The sequence below is a fragment of the Bactrocera oleae genome, chromosome 2 (genome assembly GCF_042242935.1).
Source record: "Bactrocera oleae isolate idBacOlea1 chromosome 2, idBacOlea1, whole genome shotgun sequence".
Lineage (NCBI taxonomy): Eukaryota > Metazoa > Arthropoda > Insecta > Diptera > Tephritidae > Bactrocera > Bactrocera oleae.
Window position 1 is genome coordinate 96952367 of NC_091536.1, and position 22990 is coordinate 96975356.

The 22990-nt window shown below is 35.0% G+C and overlaps 1 protein-coding gene across 6 annotated transcripts in view; it reads left to right on the plus strand.

Annotated features, from left to right (window-relative positions):
• The window catches only part of LOC106614839 (uncharacterized), a 126085-nt gene that overhangs the window by 97270 nt on the left and 5825 nt on the right, over nt 1-22990 (plus strand). For all 6 annotated transcript variants that reach the window (XM_070106094.1, XM_070106095.1, XM_070106099.1 and 3 more), the window contains 6 exons: nt 6060-6184; nt 10047-10125; nt 12627-12719; nt 13888-14131; nt 18561-18641; nt 19110-19222. In XM_070106094.1, the coding sequence (XP_069962195.1) occupies nt 6060-6184; nt 10047-10125; nt 12627-12719; nt 13888-14131; nt 18561-18641; nt 19110-19222 (735 nt within the window). The remainder of the gene's footprint in view (nt 1-6059; nt 6185-10046; nt 10126-12626; nt 12720-13887; nt 14132-18560; nt 18642-19109; nt 19223-22990) is intronic.

Below are 22990 nucleotides of genomic sequence, written 5' to 3' on the forward strand. Positions count from 1 at the left end.
GTATGTAAACTACTGCTACCGGGATAATGGCACCACGTCACATTCTTTGGGCTTGGGTGTGTGTGTGGGAATTAAAAACTGTGTGGCATAGTTTGCTGTGGTTTGACATGGCATTGCAAGACACGACTTCACGACATAATAAAGCGAATGACATTGCATTAATTTTTTACTAACACAGCATTTTTAATCTAGCGCATTTTTAAACCCAAAGGCAATGCATTATACATAGCTTTTACTTTGATTCAAAACAACAACACGAGAGCGATGAAAATCCAAATTGTTGAAGGTGTATTACTAATGACGACAGAAAGTACAAATCTTTTATAGTTAGTCTTATAAGAGTGATTTGATATGGCTTAAAGGTTTTAAAAAAAAACTAGTTATGCCGGCCAATACACTCCTAAGAAATGTGAGTAGACCTGAGCAGGGTAGAGTATTTGGGTTAAACTGCAACATCGCTAACCATCCTTAAAACATTGTGCTTTCCTTGTAGTTAGTCAAAGTTCTCCAAATATTCAGTATTCTTCGCACCCCACATTGGATTGGTTTGTCAAGTTTCAGTTTTACTCGAATTTTTCCCCTCCTTACTTTTCTCAACATAAGTAACAAAATATTGGCTTAAGTCCTGAGATAGATAAAAGTAAAAAAATGCTTTCGCGCTTACGGTATAGTTGCGCTAATTTATATTGCAGCAAGGCTTTTAGCCTTATTAAAACTGGTGCGCTCGACCTTAATAATTATTTATATATTTTTAACTTTTAATTATTTCAGCGAGGTAGCACGTCCTTTTTTATCCCTGCCAGCGTTTGCTCGCGAATGTCACTAAGCTTTGGTTTAATACACCATCTTTATTATTCACCACGTCACATAGTTGCCTTGACAGCTTCTATTATTATCCCGTCAAAAACTGTAATATTAAATGTCCCTTACAGTTACGATCGCAGCAGAATCTGCGAAAGCCAAATCGGTGCTTAAATTTTCATGTTGTTGTCGTTGTGGTCGCTGCTTGCGCTGACTACTTATTGCGTAAAGTTTGTCAGCTCCTTTGTTATCATAACAACTCTTTCACGACTTTTTGACTGCCTATATGACGCTCTATTCGAGTAATCTCTATGAGTTTCTGCTCGCTGATTACGAAGCGGAAAGTTTTATGTTGACCATTTTGTAGCTATTTGCATTGTGTTGGTGGCTTAATGCACTTTGTACAGTTAGTTGGGACATCAGCTGTTTAGTAGTTTCTAAAATAAGTAACAACAATTCCTTTGTGAAGGTATTCTTTTGTTCACTCCCTATAAAGTGAAGGGGAGTCTTACTATTGTAGTATGAAAGATGTCGATTTCAGTCTTGTAGCAATAATAATTTGTATATGCAAATAATATGCATTTTAGAGAAACTTTTTTTTCGTGAGATCATATATAGACAAATTCAGTGATGCTCTGCTTACATATAATAAAAAAGAAATAATAAATATCAACGGAACATCTCGAGCCCAGCTGAAATAGGCTATAGCGGCTAAATTCAACAAATCAACATTTTAAGTTTTTAAGTGTCGTAATGAAAATATGAGCCCAGGGATAGAACATTCTCCCCTTAACTGCTTTGAACGCCGAACCGTCCAAGTAGAAACTTACTGTCTTCCTCTTCAAAATTACGTCTTAATCATCCCTCCCTCGCAAGTACAAGGACAGCGAACAAGCTATCAAGGGCCAATATCTAGGACCATCCAAGAATTCAAATAAGCTGTGTCTGATAGCAGCTTTCACAGAGACAAACCTTCCTTATTATTATATATAGATATTATTTAAAGATTTCTAAATATCTTCACACCTTCAGCAGTCCCTATAAAAAAACAATTTAATTCTACATAAAATTTTTGAAAGACTTTGTTTATTTTGCAACACACTAATTTTAATCTGCCAATACTACTGGATTTACAAGTAACTCGCATACAAACTATAACGGTATTTATTACAGCACAAACGCAGGCAACTTTTCCGCTCCCAGCGTCCTAGCGGACACGTAGTTAATGGCGAAAGGCGCTCAGCGGGTTATTTCAAATCGTTTTATACACTAGGCTAATTTGCCTTTCCCCATTTTTGCTTGGCGCGTGCTCTCATCCATCAGCGGCATTGATGCCATCTTGCCTTGTATATATAGACATGTGTGTGTATAGCTATGAGTGTGTTGAGTATTTGTGACATTTGTGTGGGGCGAATTTGTAGTGAAAGTGCAAAAAAAAAAGAGAAACTGAATTTTTATATATTTTTATTTGTGTGTGCGGGTTGGTGAGCGATGCCAACACGAACGCTTCCAACACTTCAGATCTACAAGAATGTTGAACATTTAATTTACGTGACTCAATTACAAAAGGATTTATTTTCCATAGAGTTTTCATGTATAAATTAGAAAAACGTTTACAACGTCAAAGCTTTCGAATTTCTCACGCATTTCGTGCGACCCTTGGCGTACATCAAGTTGATTTACATAAATCAAACTTTTTTAAAGAGCTGTGTGTGCTCAAATAGGTAAAGGAGGAAACAATTAATAAAATTTTATTAAATTAATAATGAATAAATAAAAAATTGGAAAATATCACCTTAAATAGAACGGATTATATTAAATAGTTGAAGACTTCAAAGAAAACAAGAAGAACGCAAACTTCGGCTACAACGAAACTATAATATCCTTCACAGGTGCATTGCTTATGGCATAAAAGGGTATAAAAAGATTTTTTTTGATATTGAACGCTCAGTTTGTATGACACGTATATGCTATAGTGGACCGATCTGAACAATATGCTCGGGTATTACCACGCTGGCGAGTATCGTAATTTACGTAAAATTCCGTGAAGATATCTTCTCAACTAAAAAGTTTTGCATACAAGAACTTGATTATGATCAGTCTGTTTGTATGGCAACTATATGCTATTGTGGAGATATTTTGCCAAATGAGCAGCTTAATGAGAGAATAGGTGTGTAAAATTTCGAATCGATATCTCATAAACTGAAGGACTAGTTCCAGTATATGCAGAAGAACAGACAAACATGATTAAATCGACTGAGCTCATCTTGCTAATATATATCTATATATAATTTATAAGGTCTCTGACGTTTCCACCTGATCGTCACTAACTTTAACTTAATATAGCCTGTTCAGGGTATAAAAATTTGCAAAGACTAAAGAACTGATTTTTATACTCACTCTGCTCTATTGATTACTGTGACTCTCAACATTTCTATTATTGTTCATACTCTCTTCTGTTTCAGTAAGATATATACAACAACTCGTATGGCGTTAATAGGAATAAAGAAAAAGTAAGGGTGAAAGAGGGGCAATAGAAAGTGGTAAAGGACCTCGTTTTCAAATTATTATTGCCATTTCATTGTGTTCACTTCCAAGGCTAACTAATTGTAGAATCTTACCATATTGCTGAAAAAGTTAGAAAAAGAACAATAAGTGCTAAATGTAGTCACTAGAAAATAAGTTTATGCAAATTTGTTATGAAAATACTATTTGCTACTCCTTGTACATCATTTTAGTATTCTTAAAAATCTTACTATTTATCAAAAGTTAATTTTATTCTTCTTCTTTTTTAAATGGATTGTCAACTTGGTGAAGAAGTTTGTTTTAAACTATAGTCGAGCATAAACCACAAACTCCTACAGAGCTTCCTCACAGTGCCTTAGTAGTTGCTCACTTATTTGGCGCAAGCGCAATAAAACAAAGCGAAAATGTAATAAACTTCAAGCCGCAAGTTTTATCTGATTTAGCGATATATGGTATAGGATTTAAGACGAATTTGGTATTTGTCACATTAATTGTACATCAAATGAGCTGCTATGTTTCTTTATTAGCCATAAAATCTGTCACTGCACATAAACGTCTTATAAAAGCCTCAAAAAGGAAAAAATGCGGCTGGTAAATTTGTAAATGCAATTTGAAATCAATCAAAGCACGTTTAATCAATTTCCTCCATCAGCGTATTGAGTTTTACACACATATATAAACACAAATGAACACTGTTAGCCAGTTTTGAGACTCAAAGTGAGCATCACTCATACGCCACGGCGCATCCCTAAGCGCACTAGCGACAAGCAAATGCTAAATGAATGCTGACAAAAGCGCATATGCTACATTGAACAGTTGAGTGGCTGAAATGTGTACTATTCGCATATACATACATACACTAATACATATGAACACTGTAGTTTTTTCCGATTATTACAAGGTACCCACACATGCGCTTGCACGCGTATGCCAATGCAGCACTCATAAGTAAAACCCATGGAGCTCCTTACGACTTCTTGCAACTTATCCAAATTCTTATTTATCCAATTCACTAGCAGCAATCGAAACTTTTTTACGCAAATTTCGAAGAAACTGTAAAAGTTTCGCATGCACCTTCACCCCCTTGTTATCTGGCATTTTGCTGCAACTTAGCAAGCGTCACGTCGAACCGTTCACATTCTTACGAATATTTCCGTATTCATATTTCGACTTGCTATGTTTCGTTCATTTGGATGCGCCTTGTGGCAACGTGGCTGCCACTCCCGCCGTTGTGTTGCCATTGCTGCTGCAGCTGCTTGTTTGCATATCATTAGGGGCAAATTGCAGGAAAACTATGCCAAAATGCATTTGGCTGGAATGCAGCCAACAGCGTAATCTACATACTTGAACATATGATAATCGTTGACCAAGTTAAGAAGAGCCCCAGCAGGAACATTGGTTCGTTTCAGCGATCAGGCAATTTCCTTTTTGGTTTTGCCCCTTCGCAATATCTAAATTGTTTATAGAAGTAAATCTGAAATACTTGTATATGCTTACTCGTTGTGCCACAAAATTCATCAAACGCTTAATTTTTTAATTTTCAACGATTTAATTTTGCTTCGTTGCAATCTTTCGTATCCAGTTACTAAGTTATGTTTTTAGTATCTGTATCATCACAGTGTGGAAGTATGATATCGATTCAAGTAAAAGATTTTCGGAGTGATTGACTGCCAGGATCACTGTGTGGAGTAAAGAAAGAAGCCCTCAATTGCTGGAGTGCATTCTCTAAATAGTTTATAATTCACAATTTGTATTCTTAGACATACATGCCGTTTTATGCCAGTGGTAAATGTCAGATGGTTGTTGTGTTAGCTGAGCGGGATGTCAAAGCTCATCTTGGGCAGCTGCTTTAGCATTTAGAGCCAAAAATTAAAGTTTTTCCTAACCTGTTTCATCATATTCGAAGGTAAACAGCCCGTTGTGAATTATGGGCTTGCAGAGCTCTAATTAACTCTTCGTCTGGAAGTAACACATTTTCCTTTTTATATGGCTATTGTAAACTTTCCAGGAGGCTTACATCAATGACAGTGCTGGTAGCAGAATTTCAGGCGTAACTTGACCACCAAAAGGTGACTGTTCAAAGTATCTATTTCACGAGTAAATTGTGTCCTCTTATAAATATTCTTATTAACACAGATATATGTTTTATGAAAAATGTATCATTTTGCGTCCAAAAAACTATCTTCAGTAAGCATCTCAACAACCCTGGTAGCAAAAGTGAAACTGAAACTTGTTTTTTTTTTCTCATTAGTTGCTGAAAATAGTCCGCCTCCACAAAGAGACAGTTATTTGCAGGCAGAGTGCATTTAAATACTAAAAAGTTCGGGAACATAAATTGTGTAACATTGAACTGCTGAACTGTAGCAGCCGCTCAATGGACGTGGCACAGAAACGAAATTAGAGTTCTATTTACTCTCGCCTTTTTTTGTGAGCACAAAGCTGATTTCACTTATTGCTAAACAACCAAAAAGCGCGTTCCTCGAAATTTTTGCAGAAAAAAGTGAGAAGCAGAACGCACGTTTGTAAAGAAAATAGTTGTAGTTCACAAAAAATGAAGTGCGATAACACACATTTCGGTGGCCGTAGTTCACATGCCAAAATATGCAATTTTCTATTACTGACGCCGGGTTCGGCGGCATGGAAATTTCAAGCTTTTGTATCTGAGTTTTATTTGCGTATTTACTTAAGTGTTCGATATCCAAATTTAATATTTGTTCTATGTTTTTTTATAGCAAAAATGCAACAAATTTGGAACGTTTCCAATGGCACATATCTAAGCGTGAGCTCTACATGGAAAACGACACAATTGTGGACGAAGTGATACATGATATGCTTAAACTGCCGGTGCAACATGTCGGTGAGTAGATATAACAAAACTAAAGAGAAAAGGCTTCGTTTGTAATTCACACAACTTTATACAATAAAAGCATTTTTCAATTTTCTGATTATTTTTTAAGTAAATTTAATACCACTACGTTGACTAATAATGAAAGTTATGTAATATGTCATATTTAACAAACAAAATTCAGGAAATACCATTTTAGCTTAGTTGTGCTAATATACTGCAAAGCTGTACCGTAATAAATTTTTCAATTAGTTGGAAGTGCATAAAACCAGTTTTATTCCATTAGAAACATAAAAAGTTAGTTAAAAAAAGACTTTGTCAAGTATTTTAATAAATATTTTAAACAGAGTCGCTTAAAATAAATTCCAGTGAATTTGTGGAAGTCACAAAGGAAATGGATCTGTTAACAAAGAGTCCTAGAATGCATAGGTATAAGTAAAAAATACATAATTTAATTTTTGCTTGCGAAATCCTCATTTTGGCCACTGAGTTGATAAAAATTCATTTGCAGTTAGTTTTGTGAAATTTGATATTGTATGATTTAATTCATCAACCCTGCTCGTAATCTGTCCGTGAGCCGCAGTCACCTCATTCGCCATATTTGTGTTTGATCTGGCTTCAAAACTCAAATATCCGCTCCTAAACAGGCGAACTATTTTCATTGAGACTTTTGAGCTATATGCGCAGAAAAAAACTGATTCGTCGATGTCGTAAGCCCTAAAAATGTTTTTAAAGCGAGGAGGTGGGGATAAGTTGTTTTTCAAAAAAAAAATTGGTGCTAAATGTTATATTTTAACTGTTTTATTTCATAACATATTTCCTCAAAATATTGGTAGTGGATCTAAACTTCTCTTAAGAGATTTAAAAAAGTATTTAAAAAAAAAAGGAAGAATGGTAGTGCCATAATTTATTACTGTGTTCCGTGTAATTAATTACAAACTTGAAAAAAATTAACAAACAAAAAATAGAAAAAACAAAGGACAAATATTTCGCTATGTTTGTTTGATAAATATATCTAGAAGATTTTCAGTCGAATTTTTCAAACACACTCAATCGCTTATCTCTACCACCGATTTGTGGTCGGGTATTCAACGAACTGCGCGTTGGCGGCAGCAAAGGTATATACATACATATGTATAAAGAGCTTTAAAGCGTAAATTAAATATTAACATGGCTTCAATTTGTACAGTTATTTTAAAATAACACCGGTATTCTACAAATATAGAATGACTGAAATATAAATGAACACTCTTACGTGAGCAGCAATATAAAATGTACAACAATATGTGGACGAAGTCACGCAACTTCAACAATTAGCCAAACAAATTGTGTTTCCGCCTTCACCTGCTTCATTCGACACTACCTTTTTCATATGTGTATATATATGCACATAGAACATTCCATTATACTCGTCCATTACATCACTCCTGTGTAGGAATGATCCCAGCCAGAAGAGCGCTGGCAAGAACTGTAACTTTGGTATGAATGGCATTGCAGATGCAACCTACATAATTGCACTAATTGTGTTGTTATTTCGGTTGCTTGTGTGCGTTGCAACAATTGCTGCTTTTATTTACAGCATAAAGGTGCATTCTGCCCTTTTGTGTGGATGTGTGAGTAAAGTTGAAACAAAGTTGAAGGTAAAACTCGATTCAACTTAACTCAACGCGGCTTGACTGTTGCCACTTAACGTACTAGTTGTTGTAACTACGAGTACATGAATGCCGTTGTTGCATGCTACATGAGGCAACGAAATTGAAATTATCTCTATGAGCTAAGTTAAGCTTTTGCTTAGTGTTTGAGGATTTTAAGAGAATGTCATAATTTTTCTAAAGCAAAATTACAAAATACATACTATTTTGATAAAAAGATTTATGCATGCAAATAATTATTAAGAAATTATAAATCAGTGTATTTTTGTTACAATTATTTTATTCAGTTACAATTGTCAATCATTTAGTGTGCGATATATATTTTCATTTTCATTTTGTTTGTAGAACAAATATTTTTTCAAATATTATTACAACAATTCCCAACTATCAACAATATTTAGGAATTGTGGTACAAAAAAACACAAATAAAATAATAATATGGCAGCACAAAACAACTACGAAAGCAAGTGTTTGAGCAGAACAACTGAAAACTTTTCACCGGCAACGCAACCGAAAAACAACTATGGTTTCTCTCATTTTATTGTCTGTCAGCATGAATGCTGTGGTTAAATTTGTAGCTTCGCACTGTGTTTGTGTTTGCTGTTTGTGTTACAATTTGGTTGTATTTTTTGGTTTCGGTTTCTGTTAACAACTCAGGATCAGAATAATTGCGCATTTCCCCACGAAAAATAACACAAAACGGCCTAGGATGAGAAGTTTCGTGTTCTGATCGCAAACTGCATGCTCACTATATATTATACTTTTGCATACTTCTGTTGCGAGCGAGTTTGCGTGCGTGTGCTTACTGCCGGGCCGACAGTGGAGAGCCGAAAAGAGGAGTCCATTCTGACGACTGACTTTGCGGTGCGGAAACGCAACTTTAGCCTCCAGCCTTTAGTGCGGGTATACTTTATAAATAAAAAAAACCAAAGGAGCACTATTTTCGGTACTCTTTTCTCGTTTTGTTATTGCCACTTTCAAATAACTGCGAATAGCCGAATGCTTACGGCTTACTTGACTGCTGTTTACATTCTTGTGCATCCTGCCAGTTATCAGCGCGTTTTTGCATCGAGTGTGCAGTGAGTAGTCTGAGTGCTGTGCGTTAAGCAAGTTTCTCACTCTCTTTTCTATAATTAACGATTTATCCATTTTCCTATAATTTTCACATTTTTAGTTAGCTTAAACTTTGGGCTCCGGAAGCGGAAGTAGCATATATGTAAATTGTTAGGCTGCTTGGGCTGGAAAACGCTTAATTGCATTAAATTTACGGCTAGATGGTAGTTGCACACTTTTAAGTCGCCCTTACATTGTAATCTGATTTTATTATTATTCATGGTTATTTATGTAAACTGCAGTCAATTTCTACCGATAGCGGTTATTGCGGTTAACTGAACCCCCTTTTGTTTTAGTGTGAGGAGAGGCGAATGCGCAATATTTATAGGTGAAGGCAGTTAGTGAAAATTAAATTTAATAACAAATTCACAATTTTTTATCCAATTACTTCTCGTCGCATTTAAGTTTAAGTAATTGCGATTAGAATTTTTCATTTATCAGGTTTTTTCAAAAATCAACTGCAATTCAAAGCAATTGCTCATAGGACCGCCATGGCGTATGAGTTAGATTTGAAAATACAAATCATTGTGGAATGTTACGTATACGCCCCCTAGGCAGTCATATTGAAAATTACTATTTAAACTTACTTATTTCAACAATTATAATAGGACACAATTAAAATCAACTCTTCCAGTAAAACATGAATTATTGCTTTTTATTTTCTCTTGTGTGTTAAAATCGAAATATTTTTAAAAACCTTAAGGAATGCACTTAGTGTGACAGTCTAAAATTAAGGTGATTTTTAGGAATTAAAAAAAAAAACAATATGAATTATTTTATACTTTAGAGGCATATTTATACTCGGTTTAGGAGTACACAGTAAAATGTTTAAATAATAAGAGTTTAAACCAAAAAAAATGTTTTTTTGTCCAAAAAAATTTTTAACTGGAAATTTACTTTAAAAGTTAGATGTTAAAAAAAAAATTTTTATTCCCAAAATTTTCTTTTTTATAATTTACAAATTTTACCCGCAGGCTAAGCAAAAAAAAAATTTTTTTTTCGATCCACCCTAATATATATATTGTATATGTTAAGCTTATGCATTTCAATGTCACGTGATCCGGTATCACATACATATTTACATTTCAATTACTTTTCTCTCTTTTCAGTGCAAAAGGAGGGCGGCACGCAGTTGAAATTGATTATAGAATTTCCCAGCGACATCAAAGCGCTGATGAAGCCAATGAGGTAATTACACTATTTGCATATGCCACATATGCCGCAATTAAGTAAGTAACAGTTTAAGCGTAGAACGAATTAACATTAACAAGGTTATTAAATGATTTTGCCTTTACTTCAATCAAGAGTCACAAGGAATTCCAATTCAACGGAATTCGCATTAACTGTTGACGACGGCAATGTATGGTGAAATTGCAGGCGATATTTCTGTGAATTCCAATGACCATATTGCAACCATGCACACGTAAGCACCGCTGAAAGCCACATAACATGTGCTATTGCACGTAATCGTACTGCCTGCTGTCATTTACGATTTTCCGCCATTCAACATAAATGCGTATGCAGTCAGTCACATGTATAACCCACACGCCACGCTGGCCACGAGTGACTTCTGTTGTTAATTGTTGTTGTTGTGTGTAATGACAACGACAACAATAAACATTTTTATTCGTGGCTGATAGCAATTTATTGCAACTCCATTTGCCATGCAATTGGCGTAAGTAATAAAAGTCGCAGCGGTTATGGGGCGCATGGCAAAATGCAAATGTAGCAGATTAATACTGCCTTTGATACCGTTATTGGCAATGTCAAGGTGCGTGCAGTAGCCAACAGTGGAAAACGCAATAAATATCAAGCGCTTATACAAGTATACACGTATAACGGTATAGACACGCACAGCAGTGGAAATTGGCTGTGTGATTGATCTTGAGGCTAGGCGTATATCAGTGCATTTTGTCGGTTTTTGTTGAAAATATTATTAAGTGGCTGGAAATATAAACTGAATTTCGTGGTCACTGAAATCGTGTTCATAAACTAGTACTAGAATCAACAAACTAACTAAATTTAATCAACGAAATACCTTTGAATTTCTAGTTCTCTTGTTTAGCTCAGAATTCTATTTCGTAGAGCTTCATCAATAGTTTTATACCTTATATTGAGATCTTGGTTATAAAATGTATCTTAGGAGTCTAGTTTGAAATAGTTATAATTAAAAAAAAAATATTTTTATATGAAAAACTAATTTATTACATATACCTACATAAGGGTGAACAAAAAGAAAGTAAATATCTTGTGCATGGGTTAATAGCAACACATATACAGAGAACTAAATATCACTGCAATTCAAGATTTTAGGTGTCGGTTAGCATGCAAAGTTTGCTACTCAAAGAGCACGTAAAAAGTTCGACTTTCATTAAAAATTTCTTAACGTATGAATCGTTTAAGTAACAAGTTTTCACTTTGCGGATTCTTGTAGAGCATAAATTTTCCAAAATTCTGTCGTGCAGGGATATTGTTCTCTCTATATATAATGGAGCATACAAGTAGAGGTACTTTTTTCTTTAGCTTTTTTTGACAGATCACGCATGAGTCGTGTCAAGCTGGCATGTTATTTTTGTTTATTATTGTTAGGCATTTAAAGAAAAGAAAGACTGACGCTTGAGTAACGTTTACAAAACATTCAATTTGATTACGAAAATTTACGTTCTGTAAAGAATATGTTACGCGCGCTTCGCTCAACTTATGATCAACATTATCGGCCTACTGAGCGGACTATTCGCAACACTATTACCCATCATGAGACCCAGCATTCATTATTGGATAATATTCGACTGAATACACCATGTCCAGCATGCAGTGAAGAAAATTTAGCAACCGTAGCTGAGAGTGAACACGAAGACCGTGGAGAGTCGGTTCGGCGGACTGACGTATGGAACGACTTCTCGCATTTTACGTCGGGATCTTAAATTAAAAGCGTACAAAGTACATTTCGAGCCAAATATTGTTCAGCGCAATTACCGCATTTGGGGCGACGAGCAACCTGAAGAAATTCAAGATCTGCCATTTAATCCAGAAAAAACTACGGTTTGGTGTGGTTTGTGAGCCGGTGGAACCATCGGCCCATATTTCCTCTAAAATGATGCCGATGAGAACTTAACCGACAATGGCGACCGTTATCGCGCCATGCTAACTGAATATTTGATGCCTGAAATTGAAGCCTCTGATCTCGGCGACATTTGGTTCCAACACGACGGCGCCACTTCCCACACATTGCATCAATTAATAGATTTATTAGGAGAACACTTCGGAGAGCAGATAATTTTAGATTTTAAAGATAATTTTTTTTTTGAGCCGGTCGATTGGCCAACAAGTTCGTGTGACAATACACCGTTAGACCTTTCCTGTGAAGATATGTAAAGTCTAAAGTCTAAGTGGTTAATCCCGTTACCAGTCGAAATGCTCGAACGAGTAATCGAAAATTGGACGCAACGGATAGAACATCTGAGACATAGTCGCGGCCAATATTTTAAGCAGATAATCTTAAAAAAATATTAGATTTTAATTTTCTACGTTTGTTTTTTTCTTTAAAAAATAAAGAACCTCAAAATGGATCACCCTTTATGTTCATTTTAACGCATAAATTATATTATAGCTTTTTTTCTTAATTTTGGCTCATTCTAATATATGGTACATTCAAATCATACTTATCAAAATCTTATAATTCTTTACAGATTTCCACGTGAACAGCAAACTTTGCCGAACCACTTCTATTTTACGGACTATGAGCGCCACAATGCGGAAATCGCTGCTTTTCATTTGGATCGGTGAGTGAAAGAACTGATGAAACTGACACGAATTCTACCGCACACCGTTATCCAAGCATAAAAACTCATACCAATAGCACTTTATATGTATTCACAGCATTGAATTGAAATAATCATTAATGAGTATAATTTTCGCCCGTTCATTTCGCACGCACATTCACCCAGCCGGTATTAATTTTACATTCATCTACTTATCTTGGACCTCCTCTCATCCATTCATACATATTATTACTCATTATCTGGCTATAATTAAAAAGATGCGGCTTAAAAGGAAAACGTTTCTCATCCATACAATGTACTCTTTATTTTTGAATTCGATTCGGCGCGTAAGAATTCGTATTTCTGGAAAACTAATGAACTTTAATACTCAAAGGAGAATCTGAATTTTAAAATCCTTATCCATTAACATGAAATCGTGACGCGTGTAGTCTACGCACATTTCTTTGTGTTTTCCTTTGAGACAGCAAACAGTCCCCTTGCCATGGCTCAAAATCCCAAACAGAACATGAATAACGTTTTAATTCCTACAAGTATATATGCTCCAATGGAGTATTAAACTGTGGGGACATGTATGTGCATCTTCACCCAACTTTTTGCCCGGTTTTCTTCTGGACTTTTGTTTTTTCTCTTGTTGCTACAACTAAAAACGCCGCATAGCAGAGAAAGCTACAAGAACAACAAATAACTCCTTTAGACCTCAATTCATCTGATATGCAACTGTAGTATACGGTACGTTCACGTACCGCCTTTGGTGCACCCCCTCTTTGTTATTTTAGCAATTTTTAAGTGTGATGTTTTTGGTTCGACATTTTTTACAAGTGCTCGCATGTAGACAGAGGTATATTCTAAATTTTACAAGCCTCTAGACACTTGCACACATTTAATTCATTTTATTTGTTGCACATTAATTCAGCTCAAGCATTATGGTATGCCATTTTTTAGTTCGTGTTCTCAACAGAAACACATGTAGCCTCTTCTGTTACATCTTTTTTTAATTCCTCCAACAAACAACCATCCATTTGCGATTACAACGATTACAACAAGCGCTTATTCATCGTACATTGCATTTTATTGCCATTACACCGCCGCTTAATGTGTTTCTTGCCATTTTCTTGTGTGTTTCTATTATTTCAAATGTACAGTTATGTGTTTTTTTTTTGTTTTGCAGAATTTTGGGTTTTCGTCGCGCTATGCCCGTCACCGGTCGCCTGCTAAACATTACAACGGAAATTTATCAAGTCGCCGACGACAATTTATTACGGACCTTCTTCGTCTCGCCCTCGTCGAACTTGTGCTTCCACGGCAAGTGCTCCTACTACTGTGACACCGGGCATGCCGTTTGCGGTAACCCGGATATGTTGGAGGGTTCATTCGCCGCTTTCTTGCCCAGTTTCGAGCAGACAGGACGAAAGGTGAGTGTAATTTCGTTTTTGTATGTTTGTACAGTTGTGTATGATGTAAGCATTATGTTTAATATAAAAACTCGAATTAGACGCAAGTCTCTGGTAGAATGAGTAATGTGTAATTAAAAGCGGTCTCGGTAAGAAACAATTAGTCAGCGCTATGTATGTAGCTTTTGAAGAGTGTATGTGTGAGTGCAATTATTATCACTATAGTTTCGAATATTTTTCAACTTGAATAAATTGAACTTTAAAAAAAGTCTATGGTTTGTGATTCTGCATATATAGGAGAGTCTGCACGTGCTCCGTACTAGTAAAATTTGGACATTCTAAGGGTGTTATTAATTCAAATTGAGGTTTTTTTTCGTTAAGAAACTACGTTAAATATATTCAAAATATCACCTTCAACATAAATTTTAAATTAATTAATTTTTTACACATCTCACTTCAGAAATTATGTTATAAATTTAGAAAAAACCCCTTTCATTTTAGAGAATTAGATTACAATATACCAATATAGCATATGGAAATTTATTTTGAAGTTTGTCTGGTAGGATAAGCTTCATTTCTCAGTTTGATATATAACAAAATATATAAAGTCTAGTAAAAAGAGATATTTTTTACATACAATTTGAGGTTTTTTTTAGCATATTAGAATAGACCGATTTATATGAATTGTTGTTATTTTAATAAAAATATGGTAATTTCATAATTCCACTTTCATAGAAACCGTCCCTCAGCAAAAAACTGGGGCAGACGATTTTCACTAGTTTCTCTTCAAGCGAATCTTTCACCAGCAAAATCACTAGCCATGAATAGGTACAGTCGATTTGTTGTGATTCAGCAGCGATTCGCATATGGAAATTCAGTCCATGCTAACTCGTTTTGACGCCCATACATCTTCTTCTCTCTCGCTTTTTACTAGACCTATTAACTTCAAATATCAAATAAAGAGTTATACTCGAGGAATAAAAAAATATCTCTCTAATATTATGATAGAAAATGTTTTAAAAATAACAAGAAAATTTAATTATACTTTTAGATTCTGTTCACACGATCTAGGTATTATGTAAGTTTACCACAAACATGATTATAGTTTACAGTTCCTCAAGCGACTCTACTCCATTTTTAAAGATAATTATTTCAAAAGTTTAGCTCGTGTGGTTCAAACGTTAGTAACTTCTTTGCTTACGTACTTATACCTCTATAAATACGAGTACAACTAATCGGATTCCCACAATTAAAGAAAAAAAATAACAATAAAGGAGAGAAATAAATATCAACTTGCGCCGAAAAGCACATTGAAAGCGAAGACCAACTGCGCATATTTAATGTAAAGCAAAGCTAAGAGTTGGCGAAAACAAAATAATAAAGGAATTTGAATACTTATGCACTTCTGTGAATATATATATTTATATATATTGTATATATTCATAGCTTAGTATTTAAAAAGCACAAAATAAAAACAAGTAAAAAAAATGTGAAAAGAGAAAGGTCGCAGTCCCAGCGCGTTGCCAAACAAAACGCTGGTGTTTTTGTAAACTAAACTAAGTAATGTTCATAACAATAATAATAATCCACAAAGGACCACTTCCGTCAGCGCTAGCTTTACAATGCTCCTCCTTCCGGCGCTTCCCGTTGAGGGGCTGTCGCCGCAGCCGCTTGCTTTACGAGTGCAGGCATTTCCTCCACCAAGGCCTTCCTTGTTACGTGCGTTTGTATGTATATAGGTACACCTCTTCTTTATATGACATGCTCATTTCGCGCTTTGCAATGCGATAAATACAACGGGAATCACAACTAAAAAGTTAAAATTAATCCAACCTGGCCCCGGTTGTGCGCACACAAAACCCTCTCGGTACTGTTTCAGAAATATGTTAACAACAACAAATTTAAAGGCAACTACAAAATAGCTTTAGAGTAAAATTATTTTAGCCTGTGAAGTAAATAAAACAACAAAAATTATCTAGTTACTAAAAAACAAGAAAAAAGAGAATGAAGCAAGAAGGAACTGCAATCAAACTGGTATAATAACTAAACTGAAAAACTTACGCAAAAAGTCGGGGATATTGTTTGCTCGCCTTTTTCAGTTTTCATACGCAATAGCTGACTCACTCTGCTCTTGCGCCTGCCTATACTCTCCACATTCCTTAAATCCTCTATGTTATTTGCATTATTCGCATTCTCCTCCCTTCATTCTGTTTGTATTGTCGTTATTTTTTCCTCGGCTTTCTTAAAAGCAAAAGCTTTCAACTTAAGGTTCTTAAGGGCGTAAAAGCTCAAGCGAATGGTCAAAGGCAAACGGTCGAAATGCATTCGAGCTGCCTCTCAAGTATTACCTAGATTTTTAAACTTTTTTTCAATTTACGTTTTTTACAAAGTTTTCTTTCATCGCGGTGTTTGTTTGTCTGGCTTTTGTTTTCTTTTGTTCGCTTTCAGTTTAAGTGCCATGTAATTGAATTAAAACATTTACGTAAAGTTAATCTTAAATCAAGTCCCTTTGAGGGTAAGCCAACACTTGAATAATTACGTGAGTATAAAGTGATGCTAAATATTTTGGGATAGGGAATTATTTTATTATTTTTAGACCCTGAACAGGGTATATTAAGTTTGTCACGATGTTTTATTATATCCAGAAAGAAATGTCGAAAACCATATAAAATATTATACATACATAAATTATCAGCGTGACGAGCTAAGTCGATTTAGCCATGTCCGTCTCTCTGTCTGTCTGTATATACGCGAACTAGTCCTTCAGTTTTTTAGACATCGATCCGAAATTTTGCACACGTTCTTCTCTCCCCAATAAGCTGCTCTTTGGTAACCAACGTTAATTTGGTTACGAAACTGGGGAGACGGTTGAAGTCCGTTGAAGGTTATGATCACATTCAAATGCATATAACATAAAATATGATTTCAGAGATATTTCTACAGTGGCGATAAAGTATGGCACTATTTGTTCACGTAACTTCTGTACTTCTGAACATTCCCGTAGGTTCCTTCAAAGTCGAAGCTTTGCATTTAGATTTTAAACAAAAATAGAAAAAAATTTTCCATAACATTTTTATAAATTCATGTTCACAAAAGCAACAGGCGCGGGATCTTTAGTTACTATTTTACATACTCTTCAATTTGCGCTTTCCATAAGCAATCCCCGGTGCATTGGACCAACAAGGTGGCATGTTGTATTTGATAAAAGTTCTGTATTCTCTGTTTACATTTGAAATTATTTCGATTGAACTGGAGTTTTGAGCACCGCTGGACTACTACTACCACAACTACTCATTCGCAATTGCAAGAATCGCACGGTGTCTAACTGTTTATTTTCTAGTTGCAGATGGCAAGGCGCGATGCGCTACCGCCTCCCCACCGCAGCGCAGCCAGCATTTAAATTGCAAGAGTGATTTACAATGCGCCAGTCAGCAAAGTTATTTCGCAAAACTCGGCCCGCAGCAGCCAAACAAGTTTTGCGCAGCGTTTTGACCAACTTTGCTGACTACCAGGAAGAGATCCTCTTCCGCTGACTTCCATGACATTTACATTCACAAACATACGTACATGTATACTTATTTAAAAGTGATGTACTCAAATAGCCTGCGATTTCGAATGCGCTTGTGGCACAACTTTTCGGAGATTTAGTGCATCACTGGCTGACTGCTCTTACCTGTCGGCGCTGACGTTGAAAGCAATTCAAGAATTTCTTTTCGTGTTTTCTTTCGACTTGGCTTTGATATTCATACCACGGCATTTCATCTTGACTATAATTTATTTTCATTTTCGTCTGCATTTTAATAATTCTTCTCCGAAGGGTTTCTTTTCTTTCCGGTTATTAAGTAATTTAATATTTTCAACTGATGCCGCCTAATTTATTGTGCGAAACTTTCCTTTGAACTTAAATATTCCCCAATGCACAGCTCATACGCCTTGGCTCTACCCTTCTGCACAAACATATATACACATCATTAAACCAGAAAGAAAGCGAGCACCTTCAGCCACGACTCCTTCTCATGCCTCATTCGCTTTTCTTTTTGCTTAATTTGTGCAAATCCTTTAGCGCCAGTGATGACCGCAACCGTTGCTGCTATAGCGATTCAATTTGTGTTTGTTGCATTTCAACACTAAGCTTTGACATAAGAAAGCTGTTGTCTTTGGGCCGGCGCGCAGCCGCACCAGTGCTGCTTATGGCTTCAACGCCTCATTTCAGATTGCAGATCAGCATTTCGGCTTGGCGCTGCTCAAAGTGCTTGTGCGCTAGTGGATATAATATATATATATATGTATATGTGTGTATTTACATACAATTTTACATAACCGAAATCTTTTACATTTTCTTTTTACCTTTGCTCATTTAAATAACTAATTATTATTTAACTGGTTGAGAAATTGAAACTTCATCTTTACGTTTTGTCTCTTTCTCCTTCTCTTTTACACCTCTTTGCAGGTTTGGCGGCATCCTTGGCGTCGTTCGTACCATAAGCGCAGGAAGGCTCAGTGGGAGACAGATTCCAATTACTGCTCCATTGTAAGTAAAAGAGACTTTCTAAAGTCTCTTGTAAAGTATCATTTGGTAATTATTTTTAAATTTTAAGTATTTGCAAGAAAAGCAGCCAAACGGGTCAAAACTTAACGTCGACGTAATTACAAGTTTTTGCCAAGGGACTGGCTATTAAAGTGAAAATAATATTAAAAAAATATATATTGTTAAATTGATGCTTGCGCAACAGTTTTCAACTGAAAATGCTTGTGTGACTTTCTTTTTCGTTTTTTCTTTTTGTGTTTGATGCATATTACTTCAACGAACTCTTTGTGAATGCTGAAGTGCAAAACTCAAAGAATTTACTCACAAGTAGCAAAAATTGTCTCTTACATTTCCTACTTTCTTATAAGCTTCTATAAAGCGCTAAAAAATCAAAATTATATAAATTCTATTAGAAAACTTGTGTATTTTGAAAATTTCATTTAAATTTTTTATATATTTTTTATCCTGAAGGTTCGCGAAATACCTCCTTATGACGAAGGTCGACGCTTACTGGATCTAATGGATATGGCTATATTTGATTTCCTTACCGGAAATATGGACAGACACCATTATGAAACCTTCAAGTGAGTATATAATAACTGCTGAAAGCCCTATAGATTTATGCATCAATAATTATTGTTTTTATCGTATGGATGATGTGATTACAATCACGTTAAGCTAAATATTCGATAAAACTCTAAAATATATACATTTTTTTAAGAAATTCTAATCATTGCCTCCGAATGGACTTCTAGCATGAAAAATAACTTCGGAATGAGAAAATAAACACTTGTTATCGGCGATTCTACCTACAATTACATATCGATTTTCTAAAAATCTGATTATTATATTATTTTGAAATATAAACGCCGGCTATAAGTAATAATACTTCGAAAAATAATATTTATATATACATTTTTTTAAGTAAAAATACTTCAGGTAATACAATCGATTGTTTGCAACGAAATTGTGTGAAACGAAGCGAACGACAATCGAAATTCGATACAGAGTGCCGCCATATGAACCCTGAATCGATGCAAATATTATATTTCCGCCATTTTAACTCATTCATAGTAATAAGCGTATGATTTTAAAAATCGAATACCTTGGAGTGTTTGGCAAATCTTAGAGTTGAAAACATTTTATGAGGCTGTCAACTATTTAAAAAATGAATTCAATAAGAGAAATCGAGTTTATTTTACAAAGACTAAGCGTTGCTAAAAAATTTGTAATCTAAAATATTATTAGTATATAGTAAAACAAATATTTTCAAAAAACGTATATGAAAAGAGTTTAAGGGCACACCTAAGGCTAAGCGGTAGTTTTGGGAATTTGAACAAAAAAAGAACTACTGCACGAAATATTTAAACATTTTTTGATATATTTTTCATAAATAATAAAAAATAAACAAAACGCAAAGAATTTCAAAAAAAAAACAATTTAGTTCTTAGAGAGTTAACTATTTCCGAAGTTACCAAAACATGTTCTTAAACTACTGTAGTGATTGTAAATTTGTTTAAATATTATGAATCTGTAAAATATTTCCTATGCATGAACTTACAATTGGGCAATTTTTGGCCCGCCAAACTTACATCTTTCAGTCTATTGCAAAACGGTAAGGTCATTGTACGGAGAAATATATAGAAAAACTTAAGCAAAAAATAAAAAGTATACGATTTGTTTTTGAAATTTGAAAAAAAAATGTAGTTTTGAAAAAAAATGTGCTTATCTTTAAGCTGTTTGACTTGACTGAGTCGAGCGGCTCCACTTTTTAAAAAAAACTATTTAAAAAATATTCGGCTATTGGAATCAAAATAGTCATACGGATGCCTAAATATTTAATTTCGATTTGTCTCAAACTCATTTTTTAATGTGTGCACCACACCCAGTGAGATTTACTAATGATTTGAAAAATATTAATTGATATTAAGATTTGCTTTAGCATACATAAAAAACATTAGGTAATTTTATTTCAATATTGACTGCACTCCATCCATTTCGGCATTGCTTCCTTTAGTTTTTGCAAAATATTTTCTTTTTGCCACTTTTTAACACATGAGTGACACTTCAACTAATAAAATTTACAAAAGTTTTATTTGCTTCTTTCTACTGTTTGCGGCTTTTATTTAAAAAGACCCCGTAAGAAATTTTATTATTTGATTATTTGAACTGTGGCAAAATTAACTCGTTAAGGCGTGGTATTGGTCTTACATCTTTTTTTTTCTAATAGTAAGTTGAAGTGCATTTCCAAATGTAGAGTGAAAAGCGTTGTTGGCCTTAAAGCGGTTATCATGTTAATGTTGTTTTACAAAAGTTACGACATACTTTTGGAAAGAATTTTTATAGCTTTATTACTTTGGAATTTCGTTATTGTACAGTGCTGTACCTTCAGTAGACACTCAGTTTCGTTTTGGCCTTCTAGTTCTTGTGGCTATTATATTCAGACTTTCTGCGCGTACATACATACAGTTCAGCTATTTCGATATGCGCTTTGTTGCACCAGCTCCTTTATACCTAACCGCGAGCGCTGCAATATTTGCGGTTGGCTCAATGCTGTTACTCAGATGTCACAATAATTTTAATTAACTTTTAATGAGCTGTGCAGCTCTTCCGCAACTTTCCCGCTTTGCTTTGCCACAGCTCACTTTTCACTCAGCGAACAAATTGAAACGAAAGGATAGTTTAGCGCTACTTTTTTTTTACAAATATTCGCTAAAATCTTGTGTGTGTGTGTGTGGGTGGCAGTAAGTGTGGAGTCGTAAGTTTATTTGTATATTTCTTGGCAAGAAACTGTTGGAAAGTGCCGTTACTTTTCATTGTGCTTTGGTCTACGTCCTTTCCACGTTGTCACGACTGCGCGGCACCAGCAGAGCTCGTCTTTTCGCCGTTCAATTAAATTTGTTAAAAATCGCATTTTCTGATTTTTCTTTTCGACAATTTGACGCATTTTAATTGCAATTTACCGAGCAGCTGAGTCTCCGAATTTGTGACGTGATCTTTTATGGGTTTTTATTCATGCAAATAACTGTTGTTGCTTCTAAGTTTCATTAAGCTGGCTCTAGCACGCATTCGACTTAGTGTGTGTGTATGTATCTGGGTGTGTGTGTGTGTGGGAGAGTTGCAAACTTTTCGAATAGTTTTAGTTACAGTAAATAAATGTTTGTGGCTGCTTAAGAGCGGAAATTTACGAGCCAGATAAGCGAAGTTGTGCCCAACAATGCTGCTCAGCTGCAATCTGCCACTTTGCTCAACTAATTCCTTGACAGGCATAAAAGATTTAGATAGTGAGAGTGCTGCCAGAGTTAGGAAATTTATCCAAAGAAATTTGCGATAATAAAAGAAATAAATTAAAATCAGAAACTTGTCAAAAGTTATTTTAAATTTGGCAGAATAATTTTTAATCATGCCACGCATTTAGTTGTTGTAATTCAATTAGCCTTGCGTTGACAGCGGCGCACTAACACTAACACTCGGTGCATTCATTCGCACTCACACCCAGACATTGCGGTTATCAGGCAGTAACAAGTGCATTTCAGTTCATGTTAACAGCTCTCATTGGCTTATTTAATTCCAATAGGCAACATTCATAGCTTCTATTGAATCCGCCGGCACACGCTTAACATTATTATGCGCATAAATGAACGCGATGCCTGTATTGCTGATGCTACTTAAGTTGTAAGTTGAATGCGTTTGGATTACTGGCACTTAAATGACTAGTAGCTTACTCCGCCTGAGTTGTTTGAGCTGAAATTCCGAATTCCATGATGCACTTTGCGCATTATGAATGCAAACATATTATGATGACTGTTTGCGAATGTAAGTCACAATATTTATCAGCGACTACAAGTTTAATGAGAGGAGATTTCGCTACAATAAAAATATAATTAACCATTATGCTCATCGGCTATAGGCTCGCCATACAGTCACTGAATTCTTCGGAGGTAAGATTTTTATGATGTCTACGAAATTTTAATTACTGAGCACGAACCTAATGTGACAGCCTAAAAAAAATCGAATTTTTGTGAATTAAAAAACCAACTATATTAATTTCTTTAAACTTGTATATTGATACATATTGTAATAATCATTAAAGACGAGCTGGCACAGTGAAGACTCTGGTCATCAAAAATTAAGACATTAAAATTATGGCTGTAAGGAATAGTCTGCTAGTTGTGTGCGTGCACTTTAATCGCTGCTGATAAGATTTTGCAAGCACATAAGCAGTTCTGGAAAATTAGTCGCAATTACAACATTGTATGCACAATACAATTACTAAAGCCGTATTGGTTAGGGAAACATTTGCATTACTTTGAACGACACATGCGAAAATTATTCATAATCCACCGCTCCAA